Below are 24,796 nucleotides of genomic sequence, written 5' to 3' on the forward strand. Positions count from 1 at the left end.
AGCCCCGCGGGAGTGGCCTGGCAGCGGTAAGCTGCGTCGCCGCGAGATCCCAGCTGATAGATTAAGGGTTTACGGGAGCCGTCGCTCGGGAAGCTGCCAAATTCGACCGTAGGCACCGAGGGTTTCTACTTTCGGTTTCCGCCGCGGATCGCTAGACCAGGCCGAGGAAAGAGGTAGGTAGACAGAGGTGCTTCTTCAGTGAGAGATCCAGCAAGCTCACCTACCCAGCCAGCCGGCCTGGGGCCCTGCGGCCCTGCCCCACGCCTCTCAGTAGCTTCTCATCCCTCCAACTCCTGTACCGCTCGCACCCCCTGACCTTTCCCCGTCCCCCCATCCCAATCAGTCTCTCTCTCTCTCTCTCTCTCTCTCTCTCTCTCTCTCTCTCTCTCTCTCTCTCTCTCTCTCTCTCTCTTTCCCCCTTTTCCCCCCCTCCCCCCTCTCTCTCTCTCTCACTTCTCTCTCTCTCTCCCCTATCTCTCTCGTCTCTCCTCTGAGATCATTTCCCTGTCCCACCACTCTAAGGTCTTTCCTGGACTGGCTCCCTACCCTTGCAAAAAGACAGTGGACGACTGCTTTCAGGTTTAACGTAATTTAACTGAGGAACTTACAACGTTTAATTCCTCTAAATGTGACCAAAGAATTTACGTATAATAAGCAATAAAACTGTAACTCAATGTGTTTCCAAGACTGTACGTGACTCAAAACCCAAACTCGCTGCCATGGAGTCAATGGTGACTCATGGTGAGTCCCGGTGGTGGTCTGGGACTGTAATAGTGACTCCCTGTTCTGGCTTCTAAGGAGAAAGGCCAGTCTCTCCGAGGAGCTCCTGGTGGTTTCAAACTGCTGACCATGGGGATCGCAGCTTAACATATAATCACTACACAATCAGGCCTCCTGTTGTAAAACAAACCTTATATTGAAGAGCTGCAGCTATTGGTGCCCAAATCTTCCGTGCAGAGCCATCGTTTTTAAGGATTATATGTTTATATTGCCTTTTTGTAATGGCTTTAGATCCAAATGGAGATGCCTAGGTTGTGCAAGTAAGTTTGCCATCTGTTGCTAACCCACAGGTTGGCAGTTTGAATTCGCCAATTGGCTTTGCAGAGGAAAGATCTGGTGTACTTCTTCCATAAAGATTGTTGCCAGGTCCGGTAGGATGAATGAACATTGCGCTGTACAGGGAAGCTAAGCTACCTTTGCTTAGCTGAGCACAAGTGCTGTTAAGTGTAAAGGGAGTGATTTTTGTGGGACTCCTCCAGTACAGAAGGTGTAGCGTGTGGGCTGACCACACAGGATAGGTTAGTGATTTATAAAACTAGGATGGGATATCCCACAGTTGGGTAGTGAAGATAGGAACAGGAGAAGCAGGACACAGGGAGGCCAGCTGAGTACGCATGGCCTGTAGATACCCTGCCACAGAGAGTTAGTTACTGCCCCATATAATTCAAGTAACCTCACCAGATGACTCTAAATCGGTGACTGCTCTCTCCTCCTGAATTTTTATCCCACCTTGACACCTAAAGGTTCCTAAGATAAAATGGTAGAACCCAGGCCCAAGTATCTGTAATAAGAATAATGGTATCTTCTTAGGGTTGTGAAACTGAGTTAAACTATATAGAAAGAGCTTGGATCACAATTAAATTGCTTGAGGGATGATAACTATTAGTATTAATGTAGAAAAATGTATTAATGTAGAAAAATTTCAAACCAAACTCGCTACGATTCCCACTCATGGTAACCCTATAGGACAGAGTAGAATTGCACCTGTGGGTACCCAAAGCTGGAACTCTTGACAAGAGGAAAAAGCCTCATATTTCTCTGAAGGACCAGCTGTCGATTTTCAACTGCTGAACCAACAGTTCAAGAGCCCAACACATAATCCATTCTGCCACATACTATTGTATGTTGTCATTGTTAAATGCCATCACATCGATTTCAATTCAAGGTGACCTTATGTACAATAGAATGAAGCACTGGCCTGGTTTACTCAAAATTGTTCTGCCTGAGCTAGTTGTTGCAGGCACTGTGTCATTCCATCTCCTGCAGGGACTTCCTCTTATGCTGCCCCTCTACCTTAGCAAGCACGCTGTGCTTTGCCAAGAATTGGTCTCTCCTGACAATATGGCCAAAGTACGCAAGACAGAGTCTAACCATCCTTGTCCCTAAGGAGCATTCTGGCTGCCCTTTCAGTACAGATACGGATGTTCTTCTGACAGGGCGTGGTACTTTGAATATTCTTTACCAGCACAATAATTCAAGTGCTTCAGTTATTCTTCAGACTTCCTAATCTAGTATCCAACTTTCTTTGTATATGAAGTGATTGAAAATAGCATGACTTGGGTCAGGCATACGTTAGTCCTGAGAGTCACCTCCTTGCGCTTCAGCATTTTAAAAAGGTCTCTGTGCCTGATTGACTCAATGCCGTGCTTCTGACCTCTGGATTGCCGTTTCCATGAGCACTGATTGTGGGTCCAAGCAAGATGAAATACATGGCCATTGCAATAAATGGAGAATACTAGATCAAGGAATTCCCTGGGCTCCTGTCTCTCAAAAAACGAAACAAAGCAAAACCCAAGCTTGACCCATGGCAACCCTAGGGGGTGGCCAGGTGCCATTGAGTTGGTTTGTGCACAGCCACCGGATGAGCTAACAGAGCGAAGCACTGCGTGCGTGGCCCTGGGCAGTCCTCACAATTATTGTTGTTTGAGCCCATTGTTTCAGCCACCATGCCAATTACGTAGCAAATTATAAAAACATTTTTGTTATCTAGAGCCTACGTCACAGGTTTAGTTGGTTTATTCACTAGATAAATGTTCACCACTTGAAAGCAGGTTTTTTGTAGGCATTAAGGGTGTAGCAGTGCTTATGCTGCTCATCCAGACGCTAGTTGGTAAGACAAACTTGCAAAGTGCATAAATAAATATTGATAGGTGAGCCATGAGTCAACCATTAACCACTCAAGTCTTTTATATATATCTAGAGAGAGAGAGAGAGAATGAGAGAGAGAGCGCGCGTGCGCTTTGGGGGAAAACTTCGGTGTCTTGTTAAGTAGTGACATCATCATTATGGGTTTGATCATCAGATATACTTTTGTTGCTGTTTATTTTTTCTTGTAAAAGTGTTGCTTCATCTCTATACCTAACATAGCACTGAAGGCTGAGTATATAATGGTATCTTGGTGAAAATGCAAATAATAGCTCTAATGATGCTGGACAGAGCTTTGGTGACATAGTGGTTTACGTGTTGGGCTCCTCACTGGCAGGTCCGCAGTTTGAACCTGCCAGCCACTGCAGGAGAAAAGTGAGGCTCTCTACTCCCGTATGGAGTTACGGGAGGGAGGTATAAAATGAAAAAAGAATCTAAGACAAAAAAAAACCCACATTATTCAATATCAATTCTAGATATGTTACTTATTACTTCTGTGAGATTGTTTTCTTACATTCAGAATCATTTTATTTTTTATATTAAAATAGGATAGAATTCCCTCTTCTTTGATGAAAAAGGTGATATAAGGCATTATTATACATTCCAAAATTTGCCAGTCAGAAAAAAAATTAGTTTTATAATAAACTTTAGCCAACAGATACTTATTAAATATCTACTCTGTTTAATAAAAGAAAAAGAAAATCCAGGCATTAATTCGATTACAAATAAAAAACAAACAAAAGTGTTATAGTCTCAAAAAGCCGCAGAGACCGCTCTGTCCTGTCCTATAGGCCGTATGAGTTGGAATCAACTGAATGCAAATGCATTTGGTTTGGAATCTTGGTGCTGAAGAAGTGAGTAGGAAGTCATGGATGAGAAGAAAGTACTACTGTTTCCTTTACTGTTCTGTGCAACACAAGGAAAGCATGCTCAGACAGCTTCTTATGTAGTGTCCTGCACCTTGTAGTGTACATAGAAACATACCGGAGAGAGTGACTGGTGCCATGCCTGCCCTTCTTTAGAATACTGAAAGTGACATTGGATGTGACCATGCCCAAATTCAAGAGAGACAATTCTGATTTGCAGAATGTGGCTGAGGTAGATGGGAATGAATAAATTCAAGAGAGACAATTCTGATTTGCAGAGTATGGCTGAGGTAGGTGGGAATGAGTTGGCAGAGTAAACCCTGAGGCAGGAGCATCAGAGATGTCCACATGAATGAACACTGGAAACAGCTGACTTCAGCTCATTGAGGTTTCCCCAAGATGTCCCTTATCTGGTATGAGTCACTTGGCCCCGTCAGAATTTCAGTTCAGCATTCCATTGCTTATTAAAGTGGGTTAATACAGGATCCTAAAAAAGAACTTGTTTCTCTAGAACAGTGGTTCTCAGCCTTCCTAATACCGTGACCCTTTAATACAGTTCCTCATGTTGTGGTGACCCCCCCCCAACCATAAAATTATTTCATTGCTACTTAACTGTCATTTTGCTACTGTTATGAATCAGGTGGCCCCTGTGAAAGGTTTGTTTGACACACACACACACACACCCAAGGAGTTGCGACCCACAGGTTGAGAACCGCTGCTGTGGACGCTGTACCTTTAACGGATCTCTCCGTTAGGTTTTTCTCTTACTTGTTTTCCTTTTTCTCTTCTCAGCCTCCACGACCTCTCCCTGGTTTTACTTGTTCTGAGAAGGCGCCATGGATTCGGCAGCTTTGGTGGAAGCTATTGTGGAAGAAGTGGCCTGTCCGATCTGCATGACCTTCCTGAAGGAGCCTGTGAACATCGACTGTGGCCACAGTTTCTGCCACAGCTGTATCGCTGGACTCTGGAAGGTCCCAGGAGAAGCCCACCACTGGGGTTACACCTGCCCACTCTGCCGGGCTCCTGTGCAACCTAGGAACCTGCGGCCCAACTGGCAGCTGGCCAATGTGGTGGAAAAGGTTCGCCTGTTGGGTTTTCACCCAGGAATGGGATCGAAGGGTGATATGTGTGAGCCCCACGAACAGTGGCTGAAGTTGTTCTGCAAAGAAGACGGTATGATGGTGTGTGAGGCCTGCAGCCAGTCCCCAGAGCACAAGACCCACACTATTGTGCCCATGGAGGAGGTCGCCTGGGAGTATAAGGTGAGAGAAGGACCCTGGGTGCCCCGGGCTCGCCTCTGTCCCTCCCTCCCTTGTCTGTCTCCAGATCAAAAACTTGACCAGGGACCCCAGAAGCAAAACATGCCTGGCATACTGAGCTCTGCTTTGCCTGGCCATCATGACATCCTCTGGATCCCTTCTCCACTCTCCTTCCCCGACTTCATCATGTTACTGCCTAACCCAAGGCTGGTTTCGGTACTGGGGATTTCAGAGAGGCCAGTTTGGTCTCAGCTAGGATTGTAGGTGCTCTGGATATGTTTGACGGTTGTACAGGTTGCCAACGCTGAATGTACTGGAACTTCCAGGTTCTTCTTCACAGTGCTAAAAGAGCGTCATCTGATACTGGATTGGTTGATTTACTTTAAGACGTTCATTTTCTGGTTAAAATGGAGGCTCAAAACTTGAAATCATTGTAATTGATTTTAGAACTGGAAAGGACTTAGGATCAGTTACTTAAGATCACGTGAGTTCAATTTAATGTTCTAAGGTTTTCCTAACGTGCAGGTGAGTTGGTTAGAAGAAAGGAGCCCTAGAGAAACAGCAATTAAGTACTCAACTGCTAACTGAAAAGTTTGTGGTTCGAAACTCCCCCACTGTTCCACCAGGAAAAAGATGTAGCAGCCTGCTTCCATAACCTCTCTGCTCTATTCATAGGGGCACTCGAAATCAGAATCAGCTAAACAGCAATGGGTTTGAGTTTGGAGGTTCTTTAGCATATGACCAAAGGCTGAAACTAGGGTCTTTTTTTTCCTTTGACAAGTGATTTACGAATCATCTTCTGCCTCATAGAGAACATGAATCACCTGGTGAACATCTTCCCTTGAGATACCTAGGTCATTTTCATAGTTACTCTCGTCATCTTCCAGACCTCTTCTTGCTCTGTCTTCAGGTAGGTACAATGGCATGTCTGTATCAGAACCATTACCCACACGATTCTCTAACCCAGTGATGGACTACTAATGTTAGTTCTTTCTTGGAGTATCACATAAATTACCTGAGTTATTCTTTCCTATAAAAGAAGAATTTCTAAGGAATTTAAAGCATTACTTAGCATACTTGTAAATAACATGGGGATCAAGTCTCAAGAAGTTTTTTATTGTTTTAAGCTAGTGTAAAGAGGAAATACAACTTAACAGAAGTTTTGAACAAAAACAAGGCTTAGGGGGAAGTAAACAATATTAAATGTATATATGAGAAAAAAATTCAGTAATCTGACATTCCATTTTGGGAAACAAGAATAAAAGCAAACGGAAGCCAAAGAAAGTAAATGGATAAAGAGAATGAAATTTATTCTGGACATCAATGAATTAAAAACCAGGATATTAGCAGAGGAAACCAATGAAACCAAAAGGTAGTTCTTTGAAAAGATCGGTAAAGTTGGGGAACTTCTAGCCAAGATGAGGACACCTCTTTGAACTCACACTGGACCTTCTAGCCAAGACGAGGACGCCTCTTTGAACTCACACTGGACCTTCTAGCCAAGACGAGGACGCCTCTTTGAACTCACACTGCACCTTCTAGCCAAGACGAGGACGCCTCTTTGAACTCACACTGGAAGTCATAGCTCTTTAAAAAAATCCAGGAAATAAAAGACATTCAAATTGAGAAGGAAAACTCTGTTTCCAGGTGACATGATTGTTCGTGTAGATCACAAATAATCAACAAGAGCTGTAAAAGAAAAAAAAGCGCAGGAACTAATAAGGTCATAGTATGTAAGATTAATAGACCAAAATCATTTTGTATACAAAAGTGCTTACTAAACTACCAGGAAAGAACAATTGGATTTTTAAATGACACGCATCAGACCATTTTAACCATATTAACATTAAAAAGACAAAACTAATAAAATATGTACAAGAGCTATAAAAGGAAAACAAAAATGCAAATGAAAAATAACAAAACTAAGTAAATGGATAGAACGACTCAACATTGCCTCGGCTTGATTATAAGTTCAATGCAATTCCAGTTAAAAGCATAGCAGACTGTTTTTGTTTGATGACTACTGATATGTTGATTTTAGCACTTATATGGAAAAATCAAAAGATCCAAAATAGTCAACACAGTATGATGAATACAAAGTTGGAGCACTAGCACAACATGATTTAAAGTTTTCAATAAAACTACAATGACCAATGCAGTATGGTATTGGTAAAATAATAGGTTAAAGGAGAACAAAACAGAGAACTAGAAATAGACCCACACAAATATATTCTGACCTTTGACAATGGCAATTCAATAGAAAAATGATAGTCTTATCAGCAAATGTGCCATATGCCTGTCAGGGGCTTGTTGTGATGCCGGAAGCTGTGTCACTTTTATTTTAAATTCCAGCTGGGCCACCCAAGGTGAGCAGGTTTCAGCAGAGCCTCCAGACTATGAGTAAACTATGAAGAAGGAGTAGGGTGCCCTCCGCTGAAGAATTGGCACTGAAAACCTTCTGAGTAGCGCCAGAACATTGCCAAAAACTGAAAACCTCGTGAGTAGCGGCAGAACTTGTCAGATACAGTGCCAGAGGTTGAGCCCTCAGGTCAGAAGGCATTCAAAATGCAACTGAGGAAGAGCTGCCTTCTCAAAATAGAGCAGACCATAATAATATGAATAGAGCAAAGGACCCTCATTTATCGATGGAACACTACTCAAAATGAGAAGAAAAGGATGCAAACATCTTTTACTATTTGGAGCTTGGAATGCATTCTGTATGAATCTAAGAAAATTGAAGGTCATCAGAAATGAAATGAAACACATAAAGATCGATATCATAGGCATTAGTGAGGTGAAATGGACTGGTATCGTCCATTTTTTATTAAATAATCGTCTGATTCACTATACCAGGAATGACACGGTCATGAGGAATGGCTTTACATTCATTGTCAAAAAGGACTTCTCAAGATCTATGTTGAAGTAAAATACCGACTGTGATAGCATAGTCTCTATTGACATTTAAGGAAATCCAGTCAGTACACTGGTTCAGATTTATGTACCAACCACTAAAGTAGTGATACAAAAATTGAAAAATTCTACCATCTTCAGTCTGAAATTAGTCAAATAGTAAATCAAGATGCATTGATAATTATTGGCTATTGGAAACAGGAAGGAAAAGTAGTTGGAAAATATGATTTTGGTAATAGAAACAAAGCTGAAAATCTCATTATAGAATTTTGCAAGACCAAGGACACCTTCGTCACATGCACCTTTTTTCAACAGTACAAATGGTGGCTATGCATGTTGATTCTCCTGGTAGAGTATGCAGAAATCAAACTAAAATGAGGCCGGGGGAAACTGAAACAAACCATCAGTTGCTTATGTGTAAGTGCAGGTTGAAACTAAATAAAATGAAAACAAGTTCCTGGGAGCCAAAATAAGACCTTGAGTATCCCACCTGAGTCTCTAGAACATCTCAAGAGCAGATTTAATGAATTAACATTAATAACAGATGACCTGATGAGCTGTGGGTTGACATCAAGAACATCATTCATGAAGAAAGCAGGGGTCATTAAAAAGATAGGTAAGAAAGAAAAACACAAAGTGGATGTTAGAAGAGACTCTGAAATGTGTTCTTAATTGTAGAGTAGCTCATGCAAATGGGAGGAATGATGAAGGCAGAGGGCTGAAGAGAAAATCTCAAAAGACAAGTGGAGAAAACAAAGTAGTAATGGAATGTACAGAAACCTAGATTTAGAAATCCAAGAAAGGAAGACATGCTCAGTATATCTTAAGCTGAGAGAACTAGACCAAAAGTTCAAGACTCAAGTTGCAGTTTTGAAAGAGTCAATGGGCAAAATATTGACTGATGTCGAAGCATCAAAAGAAGATGGAAACAATACACAGAATCCCTATACCAAAAAGTACTAATTGACATCCAATGGTAGCATCTGATCAAGAACTGATGATGCTGAAGGAAGAAGTCCAAGCTGCACTGAAAGCATCAGCCAAAAACAAGGCACCAGGAGTAAATGGAATGAATACCAATAGAAATGTTTCGACAAGCTGAGGAAGCACTGAAAGTTCTCATTTGGCTATTTCAAGAAATTTGAAAGACCACTACCTGGACAATTGACTGGAAAAGATCCAGATCTGTTCCCATTCTGAAGAAAGGTGACCCAACAAAATGTTAAAATTGTAGAAAAATACTATTGATACCATAAGCAAGTCAAATTTTGCTGAAGATCATCCAACAGCCATATTGACAAGAAGCTGCCAGAAGCGCATACCAGAAAAGGAAATGGAACAAGGGATATCTATGCTAATGTTACATAGATTCTGACTGAAGTTTGAGAATCCCAAAATGCTGTTTACTTGTGTTTTATTGACTATGCCAAGGCATTCTGTGTAGATCATGACACATTATGTATAGCCTTGGGACTCCAGAACACGTCATCATAATCGTGCAGAACTTGTGTCTGGAAGCATTGGTACAAACAACAAGGGAATACCTGATGGCTGAAAATGAGGAGAAGTGTGTGCCGGAGGCGCATCCCCTCACCACACTTACTCAGTCTGTAATGCTGAGCAAATAACCGGAGAAGCCAGGCTATATGGAGAACCGTGCAACAGGATTGAAAGAAGGCTTATTGACCAGTGATAGGCGGATGCCATAACCTTGCTTGTTAAAAGTAGGACTTGAAGCACTGCTAATGAAGACTGAGGACTGCAGCCTCCGATATGTATTACAACTTAATGTAAAGAAAAAAAAATCTTCACAACTGGGTGAACAGGTCATATCCTGATGAACAGAAATGACTGAAGTTGTCAAGGACTTCATATTGCTTGAATCCACAACCAGTGCTTATTGATCAAGTGATCCAAAGATGCATGGAATTGGGTAAATCTGTTGCACAAGACATGTTTAAAGTGTTAAAAAGCCAGGGTGCTACTTCAAGGACTAAGGTACACCTGAGTGAAGCAGTGGTATTTTTAATTGCTTCATATGCATGTGGAAGTTGGACATTGAATAAGGAAAACCATGGGGAGGTGGGGGAGCAGGGATCTATGCATTTGAATTATGGTGCTGGATAAGAATATTGAAAATACCTTGGACTGCCAGATGAACACACAAATCTGTCTTAGAAAAAGTACAGCTAGAATGCTCCTTTGAAGCAAGGATATCAAGACCTTGTCTCACCTACTTTGACCATATTAAAAGAAATCCCTGGGAAAAAGACATACTTGGTACAGTAGAGGAAGACCATCAACAAGATGGATTGGCACGGTAACTGGAACAATGGCTCAGATTAACAGTCATGAAGATGGCATAGGACTGGGCAGGGTTTTGTTCTGTTGTAGAGTCACAGGTCAGGACCAACTCAGTGGCACCTAACAGTGACACGGTGCTGAAACAGCTGCTCTCGCTGTTGTTGCTCAGAGCCATCGAGTTGCCTGTGCCCATAGTACAACAGAGGGAAACACTGCATTGCCCTGCACCATCCTCACGATTGTTTCAATGCTTGAGCCCATTGGTGCAACCACAGTGCCCATCTGGCTGCCCCTCCACTTTACCAAACACGATGTCATCCTCCAGGGACCGGGCTCTCCTGACAACATGTCCAAAGTATGTAAGATGAAATCTCACCATCCTCACCTCTAAGGAGCACTCTGGCCTCAACTTCTTCCAAGACAGATTCATTTTTCATGTTAACCGTCCATGGTACTTTCAGTATTCTTCCCTAGCACCACAGTGCGGATGCATCGATTCTTTTCGGTCTTCTTTAATTCGATATCTCATTTTCCCATGCATATGAGACCATTGAAACTACCATGGCTGGGGTCATGCCTTCCATGAGCATTGATTGTAGATCAAGCAACAACCTTTCTCCATATATCATGATGCTACCTATTGGTCCAGGTGTGGGAATTTTGGTCTTCTTGACATTGAGTTGCAATCCATACCGAAGGCTGAAATATCCTTGCTCTTCATCAAGTGCTGCAAGTCCTCTTCACTGTCAACAGGCTAGGTTGTGTTACCTGCTTATGGCAGTGTGGTAGTTACATAATCTGGTGTCAGTTTGAGAGGATTATGAGTGAAGGGGTGGAGTCTAGTCTGTCAGTCGGTTCAGAGCCAATGAGGCTTTTGTGTGGGCATGGCCTTCTGAGAATTCTGGGAAATCTGGTTCTTCCTTCTTGTAGCCAGGAGACACTATCTCTCTCGGTGCACTCCCTTGGAGACTACTGACAAGACTGACTTTCCGGGGAGACATTGCAGCTGACAAGACACATGGAACTACCCTAGAGCCCTGAGCTGGAAAAGCCACATGGACCTGCCCTGATGCAACCAGACCTCTCAAGGCGGAGAAACCACAGAGAGACCCCTGCCAGCGCTGAGATGCTTACAACACCACTGGATTCAAAGACTTTCTACCCACTGGCATGTGCTCATTCTGCATTTGGCATCATTGCATGTGTTTCGTGAGTCTGAAAGCATTTATAGATTGGTATCGGACATATGAGCTAATATCAGACTTATTACCTTGGACTGGGTTGGGATGTTTTCATAATGTACCATTACCCTTATACAAAACTCATATATACATATGCGCATTTATGAATTTGTTTCTCTAATCTACCCAGACTAACACAGCTTCCTTCCAATCTGTGTGCCTTGGTCTTCTTCATAGAATCCAACTTCTCTGATGATTTTCTCAGCATTATGGATTGATAGGTACGGTGAGAGGATACAACCCTGGAGCACACCTTTCCTGGTTTTCAACCATCATTTTAAACTTGATTTTAAAGCGTTCCCTGATTCCAGTGACGCATCTGCCTCTTGATCCGTGTACACATTCTTCATGGACACAATGAAGTGTTCTGGAAGTCCCATTCTTGTTAAAGTTATCCATAGTTTGTTATGCTCTGCACAGTCAAATGCCTTGGTATGGACAATAAAACACAAATAAACATCTTTCGGGTATTATCTGCTTTCAGCCAAGATCTTTTATCTCTTATTCCACATCCTTTTCTGAATTGGTCCTGAAGCTCTGTCAGCCTCCTGTCAATGTACTGCTGCAACTGTTGTTGGATGGCTGTCAGCAAAATGTTACTGGCATGTGGTCTTTTCCCATCGTTTGAGTATTCTCTTGGTTGAGTATTGCTCATTGGAATGAGCACAAATAAGGATCTCCACCAGTCAGTTGGCTGGGTAACTGTCTTCCAAATTTCCTGACATAGACAAACGAGTGCTACCAGTCCTTCTGAGCTTGTTAAGAGTCTTGTTTTGGGCTAATGCTTTCAGTGCATCCTGAACATCTTCCTTCCTACATTCTCATATGCTACATCCTGAAATGGTTTTGGTAGAGTGACTGTTTATTCTTTCCATCTTTATATTTCTTGCATCATTCAGTATTTTTCCCATAGAATGTTTCAATGTTACATCTCGGGGCTTGGATTGTGTTCTTGAGTTCTTTCCGTTTCAGTTATGTTGAGTGTGTCTTCCCTTTGGGTTTTCTAATCCTAGATCTTTGTGTATGTCATTATCATAATTGGCTTTGTCTTCTTAAGCTGCCCTTTGAAATTTCTGTTCATCTCTTTGACTTCATCATTTCTCCCAATCCTTAAGTACTCCACTATTAAGAGCAAGTGTCAGAGTCTCCTCTGACATCCACTTTGATCTTTTCTTTCTTTCTTGTCTTTTTAAGGACCTTTTATTTTCTTAAATGGTGTTCTTGATATCCTCCCACAGCTCATCAGGTCTTCTGTCATTCATGTTCAGTGCATCAAATCTGTTCTTGAGATGTTCTCAAAACTCAGGTGGGATCGACTTAAGGTCTCATTTGGCTCTAGTGGACTTGTTCTCTTTTCCTCTGCTTCTACCTGAACTTAACATAAGCATTTGGTGGTCTGTTCCACATGTTCACATGTTATCAGCTGCTAACATTGAGCTTCTCCATCGTCTCTAGATAGAAAACACAAATCAAATTAACAACATCTGTGTGACTAGAATATGGAGAAGGTAGACTCAGTGGAGAGTTAAAAAACTCACTGCCCTTGAGTCAATTTCTACTAATAGCAACCCCATAGGGTAGGGTAGAACTGACCCTTTGACTTTCGGAGACTTTAACTCTTTACAGGAGCAGAAAGCCTAGCCTGTGTCCCAAAGAGTGGCTGGTAGTTTGAACTGTGGACCTATGCTACTAAGGCTCCCCAAACTAGACATAGCTCATGTTCATTAGCCATTGGAAAGATGCAAGTAAAATTTAAAAGGAATTCCATCTCACCCCAGCTAAAATGGCACTGAGGAAAAAGAAGACAGCAAATTCTGGCAAGGATATGGGGAGCTTGGAACGCTTACCCACTGCTGGTGGGATTGTCAGCTTATACAACCGCGATGGGAAATGGAAGGCTCCCCAGAGGCACAATACTTACATCTTGGCTTTTAACGTAAACATGACAGTTTGAACCCAGCAGCAACTCAGTGGAAGAAAGGGATGACGGTAGACAATCATATGACGGGCTTGCAGGCTTTCTGGGGAAGCTCTGCTCTGGCTGCGAGAGCACTGTGAGTCTGAATCTGCTCAGTGGCAGTGGGCTCACACGTAAGAGCAATCATGAGGATGGCACAGGACCGGGCAGTGTTTCCTTTTTCACAGAGTCACTCAGTCAGAACTGACTTGAGGACATCTAAGAACAGGGTGTGCATGCGTTAGACTGAGCCCTGCACCATATGGGATTTTGTCAGAAGGAGGCGTTGAAGGAGTAGGACCATAGTCTTGTGGAGCAACCTGAGTCATTGCCGTAATATAGCTCCTGAAGCTTCTTTTGTACTTCCTGGTTTTTGATTAGTGCCTGGGGTCTTAAAAGGTTGCAAGCAGCCATTTGAGATACAGCTCTTGAGTTCTTCTCATGTGGAGCAAATCAGAAGGAAGGAAATCAGACTCAGAGAAGACTCTAGTCCACAGGGCTAATTATCTACATGAATCATGGCCTCTTGGATTTTGAGACCAGAAGAACAAAGTTAGCACCCAGCTACCCCTACTAACCAACCATTCTTGTCTGGGGCACAATAGATGGATCCTGATAAAATGGAAGAAAACCTGCAACAGAACTCAAATTTTTATAAAAAGTAACCTTACTGGACCAGATGCGACTACAGGATACCCCGGGTCTTCACTTTGAAATACTTTTTAAACCTTGCACCAAATCTATGGCCTTAGGTCACCTTTTAGCTAAATAACAGATTGGCTTATAGAATAAAGAATATCACCTGAGTACTGCACTTGCTTTAAAAATCATCTCTACTCATATTTCCCTAAGTGGGAAATTCTGCTTCCTGAGGGGAACTGTGAGCATCCAGGGAGGCTACAACGGCAGGTCTGATCCGTACACCATATCTTGGCTTCTGGGCTGCGGTACCAACATTTTTAACTCCCTGGAAGTACTGAGTGGGTTGGGTTGGGTTTGGTTTGAATTTCTGGACAAGGGCTGGGAGGCCAAATCAATGTGAGAACCTCTGATTTATGTGATAAAACCAAAAGGTCAACAATCAGTAAAACAAAGGTAAGAAGGAAAGGAAATATAGGAACTACTTTATTAAAAACAATCAGAAGTAATGAGAACACTGATACATTGCGGGGGGGGGTATGTTACTAATGTCACTGAACACGTGTACAGAAATCTTTAATCCTTACACACTTTTAGATGACTAAAATCCAGAATTCTGAGAAAAATATAAATACAAGTGAGGCAGTAGAGCAGCAGGTACTTTTGCTGTTTGCTGTTGGGGATGCAAAATGGTTTGGCTGTTTGGAAGATGTTTGGCAGTTAAATACAAACTTTCCATAAAATCCAGCAATTGCGTTCTTGGATATTTATCTGATTTGAAAAATGTTTGTCAATTAAAAAACCTGCACAGGGATGTTTACACCAGCTCTATTCAGAGTTTCTTCAGTTCTGATAAGCTCCCAGGAGATGTTGATGCTGCCTGATCCCCTTGGATCTCATTTTGAACAGCAGTGTTCTGAGAGACCTTGTGGCATCATGGTCTCGGCATTGAGCTGTGAAACTCAGTGGTCAGGTCTACTCGCCTGCGGGGTCCAAGCCTATGAGTCAGTATCTACTGTGAGTCGGAGTCGACTTGATGACAGTGAGTGTGGTTCTTTAGAGAAGGCCTTGGTCTGTAAGGATGTCTAAAAGCATGGATAGGAAAGTCCGCAGTGTTTTTCTGGCAAAGTGTGGAAATGGCCTTTTTCTTTTTACTTTCCAGACACTTAGAGATGGTGAAAAGTTGCTCTCAACAGTGAGCTCCCGTGGACGGGGGCAGTCGGAGCCTGAGTAGGAATCCTCTGATATTCCTGTTTCTCCCAGCTGTCAGACACTGGTTTTCTCCTCGTCTCTGCCAGCACTGGGAAGGTAGCCTCATGGGGTTTTTTGTCTCTTGCAGTGGAAACTCCATGAGGCTCTGGAAGATCTGAGACAAAAGCAAGAAGAGGCTTGGAAACTGGAAGTTGCTGAAAGAAAAAGAACTGCCAACTGGAAGGTAGATTTCCCTGTGGGGGAAAGCGTTTGTGTCATCTCTGTGTTGCCCTGGAACTAACTGTGAGACAAAAGATGAAGTTGGAAGTTAGCGAGCCAAACGTTCTAATAGCATCTTTGTCAGGTGTGTTGCTTTAGACCACATAACCTCTCAACTCCACCTTTCTCAGGGATGGAGGGCTAGCCTCTGGTTTTATGTCCTTATATGTGAGAAAGGAAAGGTACACATTTCCTATATATTAGCTCATAGTAGATTGTTTCCTAGAGCACAATTTCCAATCTGTTGCCTCCAGCAGGTCTATATTTGATGACAGTTTAATTCTTAAAGTGGTATTAGCAATGGGGAAGGAAGGAGGGAAGGGTGGTATTGGAAAATCATCTCTGAACAATAAAATAAAGATCAAAAAATATGACCAAGGCAAAGGGGCTCACAGGAGGTGCCCAAGAGTGAGAGGCCACGAAAGTGGATAGTGTTATATTCACAGCCTTGCATTAACAGTAGTGATAAGCAGTAATCTGAGCAGATACTCAGATAGGTGGACTTGCAAGCTGAACAAGAGTGGGAAGATGAATAGAGCTGTACCCACAACTATATGTACCAGGAACTTTAAAAAATTTGTGGGGAAAATGGCATTATCTTTAATTCCATTTTCCATTAATTTTTTGAAGCCCTCATATATAAGTTTGGCAGGAGATATTTCTACATATGCATTTGTATGACATGCAAATATATCCTTATCTATGGTAGAGTATACAGGGGGTACAATTATGAAAACTTCTTAGCAATAACCAATCACCTGAGGGAATAACTCACTGAGCATGTGAGCTTAGCACCGTCGTCTCAGGAGATATCCAGGTCAATCAGTCTACCTGTGTTAGAACAAAGACAACGTTCTTCATCTACTCTGGTGACCAGCAACTAGTCTTAAAAGCTTGGAAACAGCCATCTGAGGTACAGCAATTGCTCTCCCCCCTGTCCAGAGCAAACCAAAGACTCAAAGAAATAATTAGTCAAAAGAATGAATGGACCATATACACCTTGGCCTCTACTACCCTAAGGCCAAAAGAACTAGATGGCACCCAAGGACCACAGCCAACTGTTCTGATCTGGATCACAATAAAAGGTCCTGGACAGAGTGGAAAGCACATGTAGAAAACATTTAAAAACCACAAAGACCAGATTGACTGGTTTCGCAGAGACTTGTAGAAACTCTGAGACTATGAAACTGTGACACACTTCAAACCTGGAGCTGAACTCACCCCCAGAAATCACTTTTCAACTAATCAATAGACAGACCTATAAAATGAACTAATACCCAGGTGGAATAAAATCCTCAAAGTTGTCCATCATAGCAGACCAAAACAATAGCAATTTGCCCCAAAACAAAGCTCAGCAGGCAGAAAGGGGCAGGAAAGAAGGAAAAATGGAAATGAAAAACCCAAGGAGGAAATGGGAAGAATGCTATTATGTTGAGAGATTTACAACTAATTTCATAAGACTATATACACCCAAGGGGATACCCCAAAAAAACGGGGAAAATGTGTACCGTGAAAGCTTTACCCAGCAGAGCTTTTTTCCTGTTTGTTTTGTTTTGTTTTGGGGGTACCCCATCATACATACACACATATATGGAGATACACACACACACAAACTAAATGAATAATTAATGCAATTACCTCTGAAATAAATTTTTGGCCTATTACCAGATCATCAGAATTTTTTCATAGACAGTAACATTGAACTAACCTAAAAAGCACAATGAATTGATATAATATTATCAAGAAGCAAAACCACATAATGGTGTAAAGTTACAGCTATGACACATCGAGTGATTATTTTAAAAAAGGAAAATAGTCTGTAGAATACAGTACCCAAATAAGATCCTGGTTGGATCCTGCTGGGGCCCAGAAGCACGCATTGTGGCTGTGAGAACAGAAGGCTAAGAAAACTGTACCCTGTCTGTTGTCTCTACATCGCCTGGCACGTGATTGGTACCGAAGCCTTCCAGAGCAGTATGTGTAGTATGTGCGCGAATCCGACATTAACAGCATGAGGACTGATTTCCTGATGTTGCCTCTGCAGGTCCAAATGGAAACTCGAAAGCAGAGTATCATTTGGGAGTTTGAGAAATACCATCGATTACTAAAGGAAAACCAGACCCCAAGTCAGCAGCCACAGGTGGAAGCAGCTGCAGCTCTGGCCAGCCTAGAACAGGAGGAGAGGGAGACGATGCAGAAAGTGAGGCTGAACCATGATAAGCTGGTCCAGCAGAGCCAGGTCCTGTGGAGGATGATTACAGAACTGGAGGAGAGGTCGCAGAGGCCTCTCCGGTGGATGCTGCAGGTGAGTAGCAGGCTTTCATGGAACCCCACGTGGGAGCTGAAACTAGCCTTGGGCTTGAGGAGAGAAGATTAGTTAGTCGTCAGTAGGGTCTAGCACTGTGGTCCATCAGGCATGAGACCTCTATCCCAAGCTGACACCTACGGCTCCCCTAGGTCTCTTTGGCTGGATGAGCAAGCCCATTGTAGCTCACTAAGCAGTGTGCTCAGGCAGCTCTTCCATCACACCTGTCTCCTCTGGCCTTACAATTTTGAAATGAACCTAAAAGCTGCCAGTCTAGAGAAGTTTAGCCTACTTAGCTACCCTCCTGTGAGTTTCTCCTCTGTACACCTTCTTTCTAGCTTGAGCATCTGCTTCGCTTTTCTTTGAACAAAGTCCTTCTCGGAGTCCGGTGCGGGGCCTCCCTGAGTGTGTTAGGCAGGGTTCTCTCGAGAAAGCAGAGCAGGACACTTAGGATAGATTGATATAAAAGGATAGGTTGATATAACAAGAAGGAATACAGCAGCTGATGATTCCACACAGCAGCACAGAGGTCTTGGTCCAGCTCACTCCCACGGGAAAGTTAATATCACGAAGATCCTTCCAACTGAAGCAAGCTGCGGGGCCAAGGTCAAGGATGCAAGCCGTGAAGTGCCTGGTGGGAAGTGCACTCTTCCCACAGGCAGCAGGCGGCACGGTGGGCACAATAGCAAGCAGATGAGATGTAGCAAAGCAGGTCACGATGGAGTGCCAAGGTGCAGCGATGCACAGAACGGGCGCACAGGCCACCACAGTCCCCGGTTGGTTTGCCTCGGCCCACAGGTAGCACAGAACAGCTAACTGGCAGCAGCATGCTAGTCCACACACCAGGGTGAAAAAGAGAGAGGCCAGCCTCCTAAGAGCGTTGTGTCTCGATCGCCCTCCAATCATGCTGCGACCTGATCGACAGGCAAAACTCCACCCACATGTTCCTATGGGCGCCATGTTGGCACCAATAAAAGCCCTAACTCACACTGAGGGACATAACTCATGTGACATGTTCTTTTTTCTTTCTAGGGTGTTCAGGAAGTCTTGAACAGGTATGTTGCCATCATTACAGCGTCTGGGTGTCCCTGCAAGCCAGGCGGTCTTGCCTGGGGTCCGACACGGGGAAGGAGCATTGAACCTTCCTTACAAAAAAGCAGGTGCTGAACTACATCTCTCATTTAATAAAAAAAAAAAAAGGTTGCCATCGAAGAATCAACCCCAACTCAATGCAACTATGTCTACAAAGCGAATGACAGTGGCACCCCATGTTCTGCTTGCCCGGCTGTGCCTTCCCTGGGCAGCCAGCCCTTGCTGCAGCGTTAGAGCCCGCAGCACCGTTGCTCTGGCCAGGGACTCCCTGGCCAAGGAAGCCTAAGATGGTCATTGCTCTAGCCAGAGACTTTGAACTTTACCTGGAGAACCCTACCCCGGACAAGTCTGTCCATTTGAATGGGTTGAGCCCAGAATTCAAGGATTCCTCTGTTAGACCAATGGTAAAACAGTTGAGACCCAGTCAAATGAATACCTGCTTTTCTTCTTTATTCGTGGCCAAATCTCAGATATCACTAATCTGACTTTCAGGTAAAGTTACAAAACGTGTGGTTTCAATTAGATTGTCTCCCGGGAGAAAGGGGGCCCTAATGTGTCCATTAGTGCTTTCGTCCTTGAGTCTCGGCCCTGCTTCTTTGTAGCGTGTCACATGCACCTTTCTCAACGTCATCCATACCTCTAACCGGCCCCACACCTTGGGAATGCAAGTGTTCTCATGTCTGAGACTCAGACCATTTTGCCTGGTGCTTCTGGGGAGGAGTTCTCTCCTCACTGACCATGTCCTTGGCCAAATCCCTCTTCCAAGGAAGGCTCAAGGGCAGAGCCAGGAATGCAGGCCCCAAGCCATACCCTTCCTCTACTAGGAGCAAGGCCTGGAGCCTACAGCAGCTGGAACCAGTCTCCCTGGAGCTAAAGACCGACTGCCGTATACTGGGACTTAAAGAGATCCTGAAAACGTATGCAGGTAATGGATTCAGAGAGGTTATAATGGGCAGTGGGAGGGACCCCTGGCACATGAAAAGGTATAATGTTCTCAGGATGCCCCACCCCACCCCACTCTACCCATCATTGAGCTACCTGTGGTTGTCTTTATCTGAGAGACCTACCCTAGACTCCCAGCTCCGTATCAGTCTTACCAACCAGGATCTTTTTCTGCAGCGGATATAATCCTGGATCCAGACACTGCTTACTCCCGACTCATCGTATCCGAGGACAGAAAAAGTGTTCACTATGGAGACACCAAGCAGAAACTGCCTGACAACCCTGAGAGATTTTACCGCTACAATATTGTCCTGGGCAGCCAGTGCATCTCTTCAGGCCGGCACTACTGGGAGGTGGAGGTCGGAAACCGGTCAGAATGGGGTCTAGGAGTGTGTAAGGAAAATGTGGACCGCAAGGAGGTGGTCTATTTATCCCCCCACTATGGATTCTGGGTGATACGGCTGAGGAAGGGAAATGAGTACCGGGCAGGCACTGATGAATACCCACTGCTGTCCTTGTCAGTGCCTCCACACCGGGTGGGCGTTTTCCTGGATTATGAGGCGCATGATATCTCCTTCTACAACATGACTGACAACGGCTCCCACATCTTCACTTTCCCACACTATCCCTTCCCTGGGCGCCTCCTGCCCTACTTTAGTCCTTGCTACAGCATTGGCTCCAACAACAGCGATCCTCTGACCATCTGCTCCCTGAATGGAGAAGACTAAGACAGTTGCCATACTAGCCAGAGACCTTGAACTTCACCTGGTTCGCAAGGGTCTTGGAGACCCCTGCCACTGACCAGTGTCCCCTTGAGCTGAGCTAACCCTGGAATCCAGGGATTCCTCTGCTCGACTCAGTGGTCTCATGCTGTTAGGATGAAGCCTACAAGTAAACTAATCATGTAACAAAGTAGAGGCTAACTCAAGTGAGTATCTCATCTTTATGAGGGCAACATGGTAGGGCTGATGGTAGGAATCAAAGCAGTTCTCAGACAACTTGGCTTAAGGATCAGAAATATCACTATTGTGTAGTTCATGTCCCATCCCCTCATCACTCTCCAGTGCCATAATTAGTCAAGGAGAGGGACGACGAAGTAGATCCAAGCACCAGGAAACCCTTGGGATAGGGTTTCCCCAATAAGCTAAAGGAATATTGTCTGTGAGAGCTGGTTACTGCTAATAACCACCGAGATACTCCACCTGAAATCCTGCTGCTCCTGACCAAACCATGTCTGACCCAAGCTCTCTCACCTCCTGGCTGGAGAATGCAATGTAGCCAAGAATGCAGGACTTCTCCAGACCCCTCTGGAAGTACCATCTGAACAAAGCATTTGATCTCAAGACTGTGAAGAGACCTGTTTCCTGATCCTGCCTCTTCCTTTAAGTAGCGGGATCAGAATACCCATGAACCTTAATTTTAATTTTCACTTTGTGGTCAAGAAAAGTGAGATGACCTTAATGCAGCAAATTATTTTTCACACCCCTCTTAAAGAAGATGACTGTAAAATATTCTTCATATTCAGATGAAATAATATCTGCAGATTCACTACTTTGGCTACGTATCTGCCTATCATTCATTCCATTTGGGCCTCAAGCATCTCATGTGTGACATTTCTTGGGTTTCCTCATTAGAAAAATGGATTTAATAACGGCTCCCCTCCCTTACAGGCTCCGTGTGGATCACAGACTCATTCTGTACATTTGCTCATTTCTCAGGGATGGAGGAAGGCAAACATGGTTTCTAATGTGGTGACCTTCCCATCTCCACATTGTCCAGTCAGCATGGTCACAGCAGTGCCTTTTTCCCTTAGGACCTCTCCTCTCCTGACAGCCCAGAGCTCTTCAAACAAAAAGGCACCCATACAAGTGGCAAGCTCTGAGCTGCAGTAGAGTGTGCATCTGATTAATGTTTTTATTTAGGTTAGAATGGGGACCTTCACCTCAGGATTGGGAACAGGAATAATCCAAAGGGAAAACAAGGAATAGGATGGACAACTCATCAAACCAATTTGTCTAAAGCATGAGTCTTTGCAGTTCAAAGCAAAATCCCCATTGTCCTTGCAACTACATGCTATTCTCCCAGCCCGTCTCTTCTTTGACTGCAGAAAAAGGACTGAAGGAAGGAAAGTGTGGGAAGAAAGGCGAGAAGGAGTTGCAAACATTGCCTTTTTAGCCCACTGTGTTCTAATGACAGGAATTAAACCCGATCTGTGAAGTTCACCTTACAGTGCTCGCTGTGTGTAGCAAGATGAGTTGTACAAAAACCAATTCACTACTAGTCGCATGAGCATGATGTGGGAATATCATGGCTCGGAACAAACTGCGATCAAGCATTGCATAATTACTGACTTTGCTTAATAGAAGAAGGTCCAATGTGTAAGAGCATTGCATACTGTCTGCGTGATGCTGTATAGTGCAATCTGTGATGTAGTTCTAGCTCGAAGGTAGTGAGGAGTGGGTTAGTATTAAATTGCAAAGTAGATAACAGGTTAGACAAAGACAAGAAGCAAACCAGAACTCAAAATCCCACTGCCACTGAGTAGACGCCTACTCATCGCAACCCTCTGGAGGGTTTCGGAAACTACGTCTTTGTGGAAGCAGGCCGGCTCACTTTCTTCTCGGCAGCTGCTCCACAGTGCGACCGAGGGTTCCTGAAGACAAAAAGCAAAGGAGCTCTAAATTACCTGTAATAAGGATTAGCAGAAGTCAGGTTTCTGCTTTGGGTTTGGGGGCTCTTCACATAGGGAGGAGGGAAAGCAATCCAAAAAGGTGCCAATTATACGCATGCTACGTAGACACATGCTTCCGAGTTGCTCCTTGAGCGTTGCCGATGGAATGGAAGAAGTTTCTATCCGGTCTTGGCAGAGAACTGAGCTGGTCGTAGACCTGATCCTGAAGTGTGTTGAGCTATGTGTAGGGACTATTTGTCTTTGTGTGTGTACTATGTGGGAGATTGTATATAAGGATGAGAAATAGATGTTTATGAAAAATTAGTAGGAGTCCAAGGACTAAATCAATGGGTCCTTATTATGGTTTAATTGGAACAAATCTTGTATGGTTCATAGAAAAAGAATATTACTTGGTAATAAATTCATTGGAATCTAGAGTAAATAAGAGTCAAGTGACCTCATTTATAATATATGATTACCTTTTTTTGGTTGGTTGAGTTTGTTTTCCTTTATATAACCTGACTCGGTTGCTGTGATTACTTGCTAGAGGAATTACACTGTGTAGTCCACCTTGTTTATTTCTATGAACAAGGAGATTGAAGTTCTTAAGTGTATGAGAACCTTTTTCTCTGCGGCTTTGTTACAGTTCCCATCTAACCTATGAAAACAAGGACTGCATTTGTCTGATTCACCACCATAGCCCCAGTCAATCATATCAACCATTCGTATGTATGTGTATATATTCATATATGGATATATATATGTACACACACTAAATCCTTGTTAATTGAGAGCTTCATTAATATGCCTAGAGTCAAAACAAAAATAAAACTGTTTTTGGCCTTGTAGGGGCATGAAAAATGGGAGAATAACTATAACCAAGTTCAAAAACTGGGAGAAAGATGGGACTTAATACTCCCTCTAAACAGTTACAGCCTCAGAAACTCCTGGGGACCACCCTGCCATGTCCTAAGGGTCTCTGAGCAGCATCGATTCAATGGCAGTGAGTGAACTCATAAACTAACTCAATGGATCATTTCTTTTACTGTAGCCTACAAAAGTGTCCTAAAGGAGAAGACTCAGGAAGCCGCGCCAAGGGCAGAGAACTGTCAAGACTCCCTGTGATGCCAAAAGCAGTGCCTCTGACTCGGTGGCGAGGGGCACATCACGACAAGGCAGAGGCAGCTTTGCCCGTCCTTGTTTTGCTGTGTGTGCAACTGAGTCCACTCTGGCTCGTAGCGGCCCGATGGGACCTAGGTTTCCGAGGTTGTAATCTCGAAGCAGACTGCCACATCTTCCTCCCATCCATGCCTCACTAACAGAGAAACCAAGTGATACCTCAGCCTTGAGGGGTAAAAATAGAAAAGATGGTTTCGTTTTCTTTTTACTGCCTGTGGGGCCTCAGTGAATCATAATCGTGTTCTCAGAGGGTGATTCCTACACTCCTGGTATTCAAGAATAGAGATAATACCTACTTGGTAGGTAAGCAAATCCAATATTAGCAAATGGTATGTGTGTTAAATGAACAGTAGCTCCATTTGAAAATGTTATCACATGGCATTATTAATCTATGTAAGACTGATTCGTCAGTCTAATTATGAAATTAGGAATTCATCGCTAGTTGGATTTTTTATACATTACAATATGTCAAATATCATACTAAATGCTTCCCATTCATGTTTTATTTGATTTTTAATACTGTATGAATTAACAGTGTTTCATTTGTCAGCAGAAAGACAATATTGGGACTCACATTAACAAAGTTTCTCACACTTTTAGTTTTAATACTTTTAGAGAATTATTTTTTATTCAGATTTTCAAATGTACCAGTGTTGAATTCATCTTCTTTGATTATATATAACTGTCATTCGTTGAAGACTTTTTGAAGACAGGACATCGAAACTGGAAACAAATACCTTGTGTTAAGAAGAGGAATAACAGTTTAACTTCACTATTTACATTATTCTCTTATTAGCCTTTCCATCCCAGAAAGCTTCGTCTTAGATGCGCCGCAAGAAGAAAGAGCTGTGTGATGCTCAGCTCCTCTCTTTTCTGTCTCACGATTGAGTTACATAAAGTGGGACTAGGATCCAAAGAGAAAGACACGCAAAACTAAACTCCTAACGATTTAGCTCTGTTGCTTACAAAATAAATAAACTCTGTTTATTTACAAAATCAATACATAACTAGTGAACTTATTCCAAACAGCCTGACA

General features: G+C 43.3%; 1 protein-coding gene across 1 annotated transcript; it reads left to right on the plus strand.

Moving 5' to 3' along the window:
* On the plus strand, positions 1 to 24,732 carry TRIM68 (tripartite motif containing 68). The gene is made up of 7 exons (XM_075546170.1): positions 1 to 173; positions 4,584 to 5,053; positions 15,441 to 15,536; positions 17,616 to 17,876; positions 18,909 to 18,931; positions 19,793 to 19,893; positions 20,088 to 24,732. Exons 2-7 carry the CDS (start codon positions 4,628 to 4,630, stop codon positions 20,636 to 20,638), a joined length of 1,458 nt encoding a protein of 485 aa, XP_075402285.1. The 5' UTR covers positions 1 to 173; positions 4,584 to 4,627; the 3' UTR covers positions 20,639 to 24,732.
* The last annotated feature ends 64 nt before the right edge of the window (positions 24,733 to 24,796 follow it).

Source organism: Tenrec ecaudatus, chromosome 4 (assembly GCF_050624435.1).
Source record: "Tenrec ecaudatus isolate mTenEca1 chromosome 4, mTenEca1.hap1, whole genome shotgun sequence".
Taxonomy (NCBI): domain Eukaryota; kingdom Metazoa; phylum Chordata; class Mammalia; order Afrosoricida; family Tenrecidae; genus Tenrec; species Tenrec ecaudatus.